The sequence below is a fragment of the Gallinula chloropus genome (assembly GCF_964237585.1).
Source record: "Gallinula chloropus genome assembly, chromosome: 3".
NCBI classification, from domain to species: Eukaryota; Metazoa; Chordata; class Aves; order Gruiformes; family Rallidae; genus Gallinula; species Gallinula chloropus.
The window spans coordinates 69,836,331-69,850,768 of NC_140087.1; the positions used below are offsets into that span (position 1 = coordinate 69,836,331).

Here is a 14,438-nt window from a genome sequence, read left to right on the forward strand (position 1 = left end):
GTATGACACGAAAATAATTTACAGTCACAAACTGTACATAGTATTCAGTTGGGGATTGTATATTTGTGGTTTAGAGTAAAAAAAGGATTGCTTCAGTGGTAATTAAAACAATTATCGACGAGATATAAGACTTTAAAATCAAGAGAGTGTGATAATTTGGCTACAGAGACGATCATTGGAATATGTCTAACACAGAGGTTTGGATAGTAGAAAGGTGAGTAGCGGGATCCAGGGAAGGACAGACACCGTCATGCAGAACAGCACTAGTTCTTGCTCAGTATACTCTTCAGGCTCCTCTCCACTGCTTCATCCAATTCTTCTTCCAGCTCCTCCTTCTTGGACATGGCCAGTTTGGACTGATAATCTTTTACTATTTGGTCTATATATGGTGCGCTCTGAGTCCCATGCAGCATCAGTGTCCACTCCTTCAGCACGCCCCGCTGAGGCAGGCTGCCGACAAACCCAATCTCTAGAGCCCAGGTGCCTCGCGGGTCTTCTCCCCAAGTGTGTGTGGTCATGAAAGGCCATTTATCAAAACCCACCTTGGAGTCATCATCCCGGGGACGGCGGCTCAGTAAAATGGACTTTGTTCCCATTGGCGAGGTCATGTTGATGTTGAGGTCTCCTCGCCTGCTGGCATTCACAGTTATAACTGCTTGGACGTGTTCAAGGTATCGCACAAAGTTTTCCTTCCCCTCACAAGCATCAGTTGTAAGTGTGAGGACCAGCTTGCCACTTGGTGGTATCTTTCTGCAGGTCAAAAGATAATTAAGCAAATTAAAAGGATACAGACAGCATGACATAGCTCATTCTTAAACTACTGGGTTTTGATGCCTCACAAAAACCCTGTATAATATTTGTTATTAATACGTGGAAAAGTAAGGCAATAATAGTTGAAAACTTAGCCAGAAAAAGAACATTCTCTTACAGAAAATGAGAGCAGAGCCTTAATTTGGAAATGCAAGATGAATGTACACAAAGAGAGAAGGAATACCACTAAGAAGCACAGACTGCTATTTAAGAGCTAGTTGATAGCTGCCTTTACTTATCACTGCTATATTGGGTAATCGCATCACAATGTACGACTTCAGTAGAAGAACCACGAGCTGTCAGTCATATCAGTCACCTTCAAAGACAGCAGCAAGTGACTGTCTGGGGCTAGAGGAGCCACTTACCCAGAATTTCAGTGCAGTCTCATTCAAGCCTACATCTTTGTTCTGACTTGGAAACCAGCACAGATGTGGGACCCTGGTTTCAGCTCACGTGAGAAGTACTTTTCCATTAAAACAGCTTTCCTTGAACTGCTCCTGGCTGGAGTGCACACATGCAGGAAAGAAGCTGCAGTTTCCGGAGTTGCTGAAGGGCTGCACCTTGCAGCTACACAGATTTCTTGGTGATCACATTTCAGCCCTTACAAAGGCAACCTCACAAGTGACCAAAGGCCGTTTGTCACGCTTGGGAGCCCAGCACTGGTCCAGGGCACTGCTGCCTGGCTGGGAGCAGCGCCTGCCAGCACCCGGGCTGCGAAGTGCCTGCTAACCCACTCAGGGTCAGGATGCAGCCAGCAATTAACAGCTGCCTCAGAACCTGGCTGGCAAACTACACCGAAGTGGAAACAAAATTCACCCTCAGCGTGCTGTGAGCAGTGTGACGCTGTCCTCTGTCTAAAGGAAATACTTGAAAGACAAGAATTACTGCAGTCATTAAAAAAAAAGAGTAAGTCATAAAACTCTTGTTATTGTCAGCTTGTTATTACCTCTTCCAGTGGCTTTTCCCTGACCTAGGTTTTGCAGTAAAAGGGCACTGACCACACTGCGGTAATGAATACCTTCTGGGCAAAAGAAATGAGCACCAGCCTTTTCCCTTTGCTACTGAAACAGTGTGTTCTTCAGAGACCAAAGAGAGCTTTGCATTCAAGCCCAGCTTCCAGGAATTCTCCTCTTCAGATGAGCTCCAGGTATTACAGCTTAGTACATCACTAATTGGCTCAGGCCGGTCTCCAATCCCTCCTTCCTTTAGTATTGCCTTCCTGGGAGTACTTCCAGACTAAAAAGACATTTGAGTTCAGGTCCTCAAGGCATTCAAACACTTACTTACACTGAAATCCTGCGTTGTTCTGCCCTGGAGCAGAAGCTGTCGTATAACATAAATACTGTATAGCTAAAACCTATAACCTCAGGATTTAGTTTGTGTGCCCAAGCACAAGGAAAACGCACTATAAGCTGCCACAAGTGAAGGATCATCATCATCTCCCAGCAGCCACAGAGTTACAACTTCTCTGCATGGGAAGCATCGTCCTCAAAGTGATCTGAATCCACCTTGTCTCACAGAACTCACACAGCGGACAAAGCTCTGTCAAACAGTGCTTCATTCTAAGTGTGGTGAGAGGTGCATTATTCCTCCTCCAGTGCATGAGGGAGGACACCACAACGCATTTTCCATCTGTCATCACCAAAACCCAAAGAACTAAGAGCAGTATTACCACTCCACTTGCTTTGCTGACAGCTTTTCACTTCACCTTCTTAAGTACTGCAGTGCCACAGTTCTCAGCTCTCTAGAACGCGAGAAAACGCTCTCCCCACTGCCCCCCCTTTCCTTTGAATTAGAGCCCAGCACTCTCTGCTTCACCAGACTAATTTCTACAGTGCAGGTGAATTTTCCCGAAGGAAAAAAAAGAACTGGGGTGGTGGAAAAAGCCTGACAGGAAAGGAGCAGAAAAGGACATGGGTTTTCCACGCTCTGACAGTGTGCTGCTGCCCAACTGATTCATATGTATGTGTATATATATATATGTATATATATATATATATGAAATAGCTTCATTTTTGCACAAAGTGTAGTACCCAGTCAGAGCTGAGCAGTGGGAGGTAACCAACCACTCTCCCCAAGAACACGCCCGTGCTCCTGTTCCTCAGCTAACAGACTATGCTGTCCTAAATCACCTTTGGGTCTCCCTGACCCATCCAGACTAAGACTGTTCTTTTTTTGCTGACCCAACAAGAATCCCTTTTTGGGAGGAATTCCTACTGCTGACAAGAAATGCCACATTTTGAACACTGACTGCTTTCAGCACAACACTGTCTGTTCTGGGCTGTCAGTTCTTCCCTGGCCTGCTTCTGCTAACTGACAGGCCTGCTCTGCTTCACACCTCTACATCAATTACACACCTACCCAAACCTATACTGAGTATGTATTTTATATATACAAACATCTACACTTCTACAAAAATACATAAAATATGTAAAGAAAACACTGCTCCAGCAAAGTCAAACTAGAAAAAGAACCCAACTGTCCATGGCAGAACTGCAGCATAGTTTTTATTTCCAAGGAACCTCTGGAGATGCTGGGACTCAACTAGTTTTATTTACAATGTAATTCAAAAAATGTAGATGTTGCAAGTCATGATGCTTATTGCTTCCTGTCAGTGACATTGTCATTGAAGGATGTAAATATTACAGCAGTCCTGTTAACTGTTTAATCCCTATTAATTATGGGGGAACATCCATACAGACCACGCACTGAGATGACATGGCAGTAGAGTTAGGAGGCTCATGTGGTGACTGACTTGGTTGGACTTTCTAAATCTGTGTGCTGAAATCATGAAGCCTCTTCTGAAGCTGCTCTCCAAAGAAACCAATACCAAACCAAAGTGTGTTTGTCAACACCAGAGCTTGTTAGTCAGTGACACCCATAGGAAAGCTTCACTGCAGTTCCAGATCCCTGGGCTGGAGGAAGGGCACCATCACCTCTGCTTTTCTGCCCATTCAACAGCAGAAACGGCACAGAAGAACAAAGGCAGGGGAGACACTACTACTGCATAGCACTTGCCTGACTCTGGCTCACCTGTTGCCAGAATACCTCTACCACATCATGTAATGCAAGGAGCCAACCCTACAGAAAGGAATTTTCCTCTGGGATGATCCCCATTTCAATACATGGGGGCTGTACTGAGATAAATGAGATGGTTAGGCTGCACTGAAATTATAAATAAACTAGAAATAGCTCAAAATTAGCTTCAGCGCCCTCTCACTTGTTTCCTACCTGTGAGTCTGCATAGGCCCGATGAATTAAAACTCAGATCTCAGCTGCAGAACCTGGGATCCTACAAATGCAATCCCACCTGGAAGGCTGGGAACAAGCTCTTTGCCTGGCTGAGCTATCTGGCAGGGTGGCACACTGGTTTGCTTTCTTTTTCCAGTAGAATAATGATGCCTTCAAAAATGGCACTGAAATTCAAATTCCAAATGGTGCAGACATAAACCAGCCACAATTAGGTTAGTATTTCAAATAATTAAATTGAACTATAGCTGTTGTAGACAATTAGTATTAATTCATTCACTTGTTGACTCATTCACTTCAGCACATGAAGGTAAATCAGAAAATAATTTGACTACCTATCGGCAATTAGAGATTTGAAGAGCATAAACCAAACACAATTAAATCCCGTAGCATTCAAACAGAATCACTGGTACCCGTAGATGGTTGGTTCAGTCTTTTGAAGATAACATTTTCTGCTGGAATACGTGACAAGGAGATATGACCTGCCTGACAGGTATGCCATGTGGTAGCAGTTTCTGTAATTTACAGAGCCAGCCTCCTCCATTTTCACTTGTGCACAGCAACAAGCTCTTTATTCATAGTAACTTTGGTACAAACATATGTGTAAGTGCCCAGGAGAAACGGTTGCTGCTATTAATACTGCTCACTCTAGCAAAGATGACACAGATGAGCTGTGGAATGCACTCCTCCAGCAAACCAGAACTGCAAATCATGTAGTTTATTTTATCAACTGACTGAAATATCTGGAATGCTACTAGTAAAGTCAGGCTTTCTTAGAAAAGAAAAGTTCATTATGTTTTTTTACTATCTCTGCCTTTGTCAGCAGGTTCTCCTAAACGCCTGGGAGAAGCCAAACACATACACTTGGCCATTTACTTACTCAGGTTCCTGTATTGACCCTCCAACACAATGGAATCTCTCGGGAACGGTCTTCCAGTCTTTGGCCATCTTGACCATTGCTCCTGCATCAAGGACACCGTAGCCGAACAGATGGTTGAATTCCAGCCCAACGCCGTTTCTACGCCACTGATGAACCTCATCATGAAGCTGGTTCCTCTTGGAGGTGAGCACTGTCAGATGCTGCATGTCTCTCCATGTCAGATCCAAGCTGTAGAAAAGCAACACAGAGAACCAACAGTACAGTATTTCCAAACAGATCTTAAAGAAAGGGGGTTTGAGTAAGCCTTTTGGTAGAATCTGCTTCTGTGAATCACACAGAAATTTTATGTATGCGTATATCAATAACAAAGCTTCTGTTGATGTCAGTGGGAATAAGAATAGGTTTTAATTGTATAGTACTTTCCCAAAATATACTCCCCAAAATTGCAGCATCATTTCTGATTGTTTCCCTGTTCTTGAAAACCGTACATTATAGATGCACCATGCAGATTTTAAGCTAATAAAATGAGTAGGATACTATACCAGAACCTGAAAAGAATACAAAAAGAGGAGGATGACAACAGAGTTTTGCCTAGGCTCCCTCTGAAATCTTGCCCTCTTCTCCTTGCTCACTCTTCCTGCTTTTCCCACAGACCTGCCAAAATTCCCCCAGAGAAGCCCTAATCTGATGAAACTGATGAGCTGCAGTAATATAGCTGTAATTTTGGTGAATTTGGGCTGTGGGTGGCTGTAGGTTTGCATTGTAAGGTATGGTAGAGGTTTGTCACCTGTGATATACCAGCGTGGATGGATGCAGTCAATTAACATTCGTCTAGGCTCAATGCTCATTTTTCATCATCGGCTCTTGTCTTCCTAGATCTGCAGTGATTACCATGACAGGAAGGGCACTTACAAGTTATTATTCTGGAAGCTTTAGAACTGACACTTTAATTCTACATAAGTAAACCTATTCCAGTTGTTCTATGATGAACTCTTTCAACATTACAATATGTCTGATTTAAGCCATCAACCTAAAAGGATCCTCTTTTCAGCTTTCCGTGCCCCAAGCAATAAGCATATGTGCATGCTGAACGTACACCACAATAGCCAATTACTGCCATTTTTCTGAGGTGACACAAGATAGCTGAAAACCAGATATCACTCGCATCATTCTTACTGAAACCTCTTAAGAGCTGCTACACATCTTAAACCCGTACTTTCCATTTCACAGATTGGTCTGGTTTGAGAGAGATGTCAAACATACACTGTATGAGAGGTGAGAGACACACTGCAGGCAGCAGCGGTCTGCATGGAAATCGTTAGCGGTGCTTGTGAAGGTTTGGGTAACTCATCCTGGGCAGCTCTTCTCATGGAGATTGGAGGTTTTACAGGGCCTGGGAGGAGATGGGAAGGACTCACATTTTTTCCCACTCTTCTCCAGCCGCCTTCTTCTCAGCAAAGGCAAACCAGGGTCTTTAGTCCACTATCTGCTTGTGATAGTTTGGCAGGAGTAATTCCAATGTTTGTGGACAGCCCATATGAGGACTTGTGCTAATTACTACTGTGATACTATGGTTGTATTCCAGGTTAAACCAGTGGTCGGAAAATTCATTAAACTGCTATATTTTTATGGCCATAGTTATTTCTTACATTGTGGCTGTCCTACTGAATGAATCTGAAGGTAGAAAAACTGAGCATCCAAAATGAAACACTTGGCCTGTGTGTTTTACACATATAAAACCTGAAAAATGGGCCTTGGCCCAAGTCATGCTCTAAGCACCACAGTCATTGCTCTGCTAATGACAGAAACTTTGTCTCTGTCAAATCTTTATTCTTCTGCACACTGTTGAAGAAAACTGTGTACACAGTCCTCATTTTGTACCATGGTCACAGCAGGCTGTATATCTGAGCAAAGGTTGTCTCACTTCATAAAATAATTTCACACAAAGTAAAAAGATGGTTTAGGTAAGGAAAACTTTTCCTAATCACTGGAGAAGATGATAATAAAGCAAGATATACCAGAGGTATCCAGTGCCATAAATAGCATGGAGATGGCAAAGAGACCACAGCTGTTTATTCTTTCACATGACAGATCAAGGATGTCCCACAGAAGCAGATCACTAGCAGCAAGTTAAGAAAAACCAAAGGAAACATTCCGCACCGCCCTTGCCAAACACCATTATCACTGTGGAACTGATTGCCACTGGATGCCAAATACAGACAAGCTGAAAGAGAGGTAGACAAATTCGAGGAGGATAGATCTGCCTGTGGTTATTAAACAGGACAGGCTGACTGCTCTCTCAAAACCACTCACTGCCAAAGCTGCTGTTGAAAGACAGTTCTTAATCCCTGTTTGGGGTGCTCTCCCCTAAGCATCCATCACTGCAGATGAACTTCTGTCTATAGGTTTGTTCTTATGCTTCTGTAGGCTGGCCACATTCCACTGTGGGTATGTGGAGAAACGAAATAATCTCTCCCTGCAAATAGAGCTGAGCAAGACTAACCCCTGGCAGCAGTAGACGGAGGACACAGAGAGAGCGAGTCAGCCAAAACGTATCTGCTACACAGCTTTGGCAAGACCGTCGCTCCATCTGTGAGTTACCATGCATGGCACTACCGCAGCAGGCAGCTCAGTAGCTGCTGGCCCCAGCCCCATGTCACAGAGAGCCATATGATGAATGACATTAAACAAACCGCAGGCCCTCTCCTCTCTAGAGCTCACAAGGAATTTCTCAACAGCATACTTAGCCTCCAGGGCCAAGGCGAACACTCCGGCTGCTTCAGGGGCAGCTGCAGATGTTCCTGAGTGACGCAGGGTGCAGTTGCCATACAGATCCGTGGTAGCCTGCAATGACATTAGGTGTAATTAATGAGACAAGCCAGTCCATTTTCCTTGCAGGTACAGGCTCAGAAAAACACAGAAAGCTGAGTGTGTGCCCTTGCTCTTTAGAGTAATTGGGTGTTTGCCCTTAGGACCTGATTTCTTTAGAACAGCGTATCAAGTTAAAACCAGAGTGAGACATAGCTACAGGAGGTGCGAATGCAAGAATAAATCACGATGTGGTAAAACAACGTTCATTACCACCTAGAACTCGTAAACTCATATAGATGTCAATTATTTCCTACAAATGCAGGTTAACCAAAGGTCTTAAATTGCCCTGCGGTCATCAGAAGGATCTGAAACTACAGTTGTTAATGGTATTGAGGTTTCTAACACCTGTGCACCTCCAGAACCAGCAGCAGTACCAGGCTGCTATCTGCCAATTAGTCACTAGGAGAGACCAGAATGAAAACTCAGAGATACATTTTATGGTGCTAATTACAAAGGTGCCACAGATCATCTCAGCTGGTAGCAGCATGGAGATGGTCTCAAGACAGAAACCAGTATTTTTCCATCTGCTACTGCACAGAGTTGTTCAGATTTCTACACATTGCCTCTGGGCTTTGAGACAGCGCCAAGGAAAATGTGTAGAGGCTTCTGTCAAAGACTGTCCTTGGGCTATTACACCTGAATTTTCCACACTCTGAGTTTGACTGTCCCCTGGCTAGTCTGAAGGTACTGAAGAGCACCGATCAATACAGTGGAAGACACACTTGAACAGCAGCTGCCTATTTTCCTGTAGTAGGTACAGCCCTGCAGAGGATAATGTCCTGTGCTGGTCAATATGAGACTGTATGCCTGAGGGTTAATCTGAGCCCCACATTTCCTCTGGAGGTGACTGAATGTCTTTCTGCTCTGAGCAGCTTCTAGTACAGCAGAAGTCTGGCTCATCACTGCTCTGCCTGTACAGGTAAGAATGATGTCAGATGTCAATACTTCTCAGTTGGATTTTTACAGAGACCTTTTGTCACACTGCCCTCTAGAAGATGCACAACTGAACTGCCACATCCGGTTTCTGATAATGGATAGCAACAACTATATGAAACTCAAAGAGATGGAAGATCATTGCTGTTCTCAATATTAATCCCACATCTTGTCAGCTGACAGTTTTGGCACAATCATGTACTGCAGAAGAGAAAATATCCATCTGAACAAAGGACCATCTGCTGCTCCAAAGCAGACAGAGTTGTAATAGGTCGTGGGAGTGCACAAAGACAGCAGCAATAGCACAATAATATCTGGACTCACCACACCAGCCTCCGGATTTCTCTTCCTTCCATTACTAAAGGTGGAGGCTAACGTTGAAGAGCAGCTTTCATCATACAGCGCTGTCCGTCCATCATTTATAGCAGAATTGATGGAGATTGTCCACATGCTGGATGCATAACCATCACAGTTACAGTCATCGTAGCTGCCCCCGTCTCCAGAGGCCCAGACATAGATGCTTCCTTTGCCGCCCCGGCCCTGTGAAAGGGAAAATCTTGTGTTAAATTGCAAACAGGAGAAAGCAGCTACTTTAAACTGTGTAAACTAATTGTAAAGCTAGGTAGATCTATAAAGGAGAAAACTGGTGCAAACAAAATATACATTAACCTTAAACTGAAATAACATGGACTTCAGGAGGTTATAAAATCCAGTTAACTGGCAGCCACAGCCAGTTCTGCAACCTTATGTACACAGAGCACTTCCATTTATCTCCTGTTTCGCCAGACGCCCTGAAGGCTCCTGCGCCAGATGCTAAGACATTTTATGGATTCATTAGCGTTTCTGTCAAGGTCTAAGTGCTATGAGGAAAGCGTTCTCTTAAAAGGGATATAGGTCATCTCACATAGTGGGTTTGTGAGATCCAATTAGGCTCAGGCAGTGGCTAAAAAACTCTGTAAAACTGGCACCTTCTTCTCTCAATAATTTTTCTCCAAAGGTTTCACTGACTGAGAGCTCTTTTCTGACAAACCAGCTTCTACTACTAAGCAGAAAATAAAGTTATGGCACCATATAAATAATCTATAGAAAGGTGGCCTACAAATTACACTGAGAAGGTGAGAGATGGACAGGAGAGACTCAAGCTGAAGGGCAGCTATGAAGGCTTCCTGTTAGTTAAAGGAAAGAAACCTCTATTCTCGTCCCCACTTCCAGATAGGCCAAGAAGGGGAAAGGATCAACTCAGCTTTTCATCCCATACAAACAAAGAGGCAGAGGCTGCCTGGAAGGTTGTTAGGCCAGAGAACCATGATGCTCAGGGAAAGATCAGTGCTACTCAACCCAAGGCTCAGACCTCCCACTGATCCTGGCACAGCCACTATTTCTCTCTGCGTTTAGCATAATATAATCCAACGCTTGCTCCAATGGCACCAGAAGGATGCAAGGCCTCAGTTTAACGTACTGTTTGTACAGACTAGGCAGAAGGTAAGAAAAAAAACCCCTCTCTCCCAGCCTCTTCATTGTCCAGCATGAAATGGAAGTTAAAAGAACATACAAACATAGCAACCTGCAAGGGTATTTTAATAGGGAACCTTTTCTGCCAGGAATTTAAATCAAATCTGAGCTCCCAGCAGTAGGTTCTATTTTTTATCATACCCCACTGAACAGAGCAACCTCATTATTTCAAGCATGTTAGTGAGCTGCATTATAATCCACTGAACTGCGCAGCAGGCTTGCTGCCACTGGGGTACATAACATCTCAAGACATAGATTTTCATAATAAAGATGATGACTATGAAAAAGCTTATTGAAATTAGTCTAAGAACTCCCACAAAGATCTGAGATCAATCACTTGAGTTTTAAGGGAGGAGGACACTGCTGAAAAAAATACATACTCTAAGAACAAAATAATTCCAGGAAAATATTAAGAAAAAAAAAAGATCAGCATAACAAGAACAGTTATGTCTGTTATCCCCACGCTCTGAGTGCCGTCAGCCTCAGAGCCCAACTCTGGACTTTGGACTCCCTTCAGAGGCTGCATCCCAGCTTGCCACCGTGCCCATGTACACCATCACACCTCCTTGCCACCATCTGTCTCTCTTGGACAGCCCCAGCGGCAGCTCGAGCACACCTTTCTCTGTCCCAGAAATAAAGGCTGCTCCCAGCACAGAGATCAGGTGGCTGCTGGTGCCACGAATGGGCTGTTTGGCTTGTATGGACTCGTTCTTAAACAACCCTTTCCTTCCAGCCATTTTAAAGGGAGAGGAAACACTATTTTCACATGATAAGTCCACCCAAATAACTTGGTGCCTGGAAGGTAGCCTCTGCACTGTTCAGCATGGGGAAGCAGACAGCCCTGCATGGCAAATTGTTCCACACAGCCAAACCCAGGCATTGCTCCAAAGCATTTCACCCTGTGGCAGAGGGATTTGTGGCACAATGGCAGAAACAGGTGTAACAGACTGTTACAGAGCAAGAGGAATCCACAGAGGAACTGGAACTTGGGCTTGAGATCATGGGTGAAGTTAGCTGGGGACCGTTTTTCTGCCTGTAATTGCTGAAACGTGAGAATGGTCTCAGGCTATCACATAGAGAAGCACGGCTTAGCGTTAAAATCCGTAATTCATCTCTTAATGCTCTACTTTCAGTTGTCCCTCCCTTTTAGGCAAGACTGGAAAGAGGAGCAAACACTACTGGAATAAACTGTTAGTAGCCCAAGTGCACTATTTGCAGCAGTACTCAGGACTTGCTGCTTACATTGCCCACAGCCAGACCTGCTGCGGTTGGGTAGTTGGCACAGGCAAACAGTTTGGTTTCCTCTGGCATCCTTTCATTTACCAGGCAGAAATACATGGCTTCAGGGGAAGGGAGCTTTCAGGTCCCTGGATGGCAGAAGTCTAAACCAGAAAAATCCCAGCTGGCTCAAGTAAGTGTTACATTTAAAGCAAACTGTAGCTCCTATTTCCATCTCAACCTTGCCTTGCATAAACCTTAAAAATCAGTAGTGTCACTCTACTTAGGCTGCTGTAAATTCAGGTCAAAAACAGGACCACAGAAGGTGGTAGTGATACACACTACAAACACCAGAGAGAGCCTGAAGGAAGATCCAGGAAGAAGAGAGAAGACCAGCAAGACAAGATAACGCATGTTAAAGAGTTTCTTTCCCCCAGAATCCTGTTGAAACTTCTCATTTCCCCCAAAAGCGATGCACAGTGTGGTACCCACACTTCTGAGCCACCTGAAGCTGTATCTCAGACCTGAAAATGGATCTCGGTGTATTTAGCATCAGCCCAGAGGGGCCCACAGAATCACAAGGTTGGAAAAGACCTTTAAGATAATCAAGTCCAACCATTCCCACCCCAAGCTAAACCATATCCCTAAGTACCTCATCTACACTTTTTTTCAAAAGTTCTATTGAGGCTAAACCAGAATTAAATCTTGGGCAAAGACTATATGCTTAGAAAGTCACAGACAGCTACTGAGAAACTCTGTGGAAACAGCAGGTTTTCTATTTCCAGTGTCCTTCGTGGGATGATGCGCTACCAGCAAAAAATATCCCCAAGAAGTTTTCTTACCCCTTTTTTCATTTTCTAAAGAGCATAATCCCAGAAAAACCTCTACACTGAACTACTCTGCAAAAGTGAGTTAGCAGGGGACCACAGCCCAATTCACTTTATGTAACTTAGGCACATCCTGAACCCTTTTTTTTCCCCTTGTTATTGTGTTCATACATCATGCTTGTTGGGCTAGTGCCTAAGCCAGTGTTTCTCCAAGTTTTGATTGCTGGATCACACTATCCAGATAAAAATGACCGGTACTGGACAAATTAAGTCTCCTCCAGATTCCCTGCCCTTTCCCACCCAGGCTGGCAAGGGCCCCAGTGAGTATCAGCTGAGCTTCTAACATGGCATGGCCTCTGCCTTAGCTCCTCTAGTTCCCCCACTCCAGCCTGGCCATCGGGGTTGCAAAAGACTGAACACAGTGGAGATAATGGTCTTTACAACACATTTCTGATGCCCTTTGGCTTTGGCCCAACCTTTCAGTCCCAGATCAGGATTCAGGGTTTCCAAACAGTATAAGCTGAATACAAAGACTGACCCCCTTCCCTGAAAAGCCAAGTACCAGGGAACACTGGCATCAGGATTCCAGCAGACAGATGGGCTCACGACAAGATGGGGAAAACCACCCCACAGCTATCAGCTGGTCAATGATCTCAGCACACCAACCTAACTGTGAGGAGGGTTTTTTAAAGGAGCAGTGAAAAGGTATTTCAGGGTAAGGGCTGCCAAATGGTTCGGTGATGTTTATGGACTATCCCATATCTAGGGAAGAAAATGTGAAGGAACACATTGGAAAAAAATATAGGAAAAAATACAGAACTGGAAATTGCTTTCTGTAAGAAATCCAAAGCACATATTATTTTATAAGCACCTTTCTTTTTGTGTGACATACGATAGAGATTTTGTATTTCTCTCCTTGAAGGAAGCAGAAATGTTTCAGCACCTTCTATATAATTTAGAGCAATTTATGTGCCCGCTATGGTAAGACATAGGCTGGTTTTCCACAAAAAGGGGAAAATTCTATAGCTTTTTCAAGGCGGCCATGGGTCCTACTGACTTTTGGATTGGACTTGGTTAGTTTCCATACCCTATTAATTTCAACTGTATATTCCTCTGAAAAGAGGGTTTCTTCAGAACTGAAGTATTTGAAATTCCTTAATATGTTTTGCAATTAAAAGCTGCATCCTTCAGTAATGACTGTTAATTATCTCTGAAAGCGTATTCTGGGCACACCGTCCATGGTACGGTGCGCCCAGGATACACCTCTGCCTGGAGGTGCTTTGCAACCGGCTCTGCAGGCAACACAAAATCACCATTGTACCCCCCAGGCTGGGGCACATCAAGGCAAGGAGGGACTGTGGAAAAGCTGCAGGACCATGTGCCATGAGCCTGGACATGTAGGAGCCTATGCAGAGGCCCTGCTCTGACTCGGTCTCCCCACCACTCCCTGTGCGCGAGCAGCCCAGCTATGTGGCGTTAGCCAGCTGGAGGCAGCAAGTCCTTGGCATCACTGAACTGCTGCTCATCTTCTGCGCTGCCAGGCTTTTCTGGAGCCTGCCTGCGTGCTCCTGCACCCCTGACATGGTGCCAGCTGGACAGCCCATTGAGCCCTTGCTCTCCTGGCTCCTCCAGCAAGTTCTGCATCTGCTAAGCTGATTTGCCCAGTGCAAACTGGTAGCCTGTGACTTCCTGGATCCGTTTGCTCATTTCCTATACTAAGTGCTAAAATCTAAAGCAAAATCTAGACAGAAACATGCTTCTGAGAGCCAGCAGAGTAATCTCAATTTAAGCACGCAGACACCAAAGTTTCAAGAAGGAAACATACTTGGATTTCCAAAGTTTGCCACTTGCACACATTCAGGGAGACAGCTGTCTTGTGTGAGCTGAAAGCCTTAGCACTTCTCTCATATGCAGCCCTTTCCAAAATCCTGGAGCTGCTGTACCGTGGCCCCGGAAAAGGACAGGGTATCTGGCCTGCCCAGCACACCCATGAGTCATGGAGTTCAGTACAGAAGAAACATCAGCTAGGTTATCCTACTCAAATTCACCGCTGCTGAAGGTGGTGTCCCCTCACTGTTGGCATGTCTAAGCTTCAGGCACTCAGTGGGGAGGTGGAAAAGTCTGCTTTGGCAGGAGCA

General features: G+C 44.6%; 1 protein-coding gene across 1 annotated transcript in view; it reads right to left on the reverse strand.

Annotated features, from left to right (window-relative positions):
• Positions 1–263: 263 nt before the first annotated feature.
• Positions 264–14,438, reverse strand: part of PCSK2 (proprotein convertase subtilisin/kexin type 2) — a gene marked incomplete at both ends in the record, with an annotated part of 100,897 nt that continues 86,722 nt past the window's right edge. Inside the window, 4 exons of the mRNA XM_084261107.1 lie at positions 264–750; positions 4,940–5,167; positions 7,683–7,783; positions 9,068–9,283. Coding sequence (XP_084117233.1) covers positions 264–750; positions 4,940–5,167; positions 7,683–7,783; positions 9,068–9,283 — 1,032 coding nt within the window. The remainder of the gene's footprint in view (positions 751–4,939; positions 5,168–7,682; positions 7,784–9,067; positions 9,284–14,438) is intronic.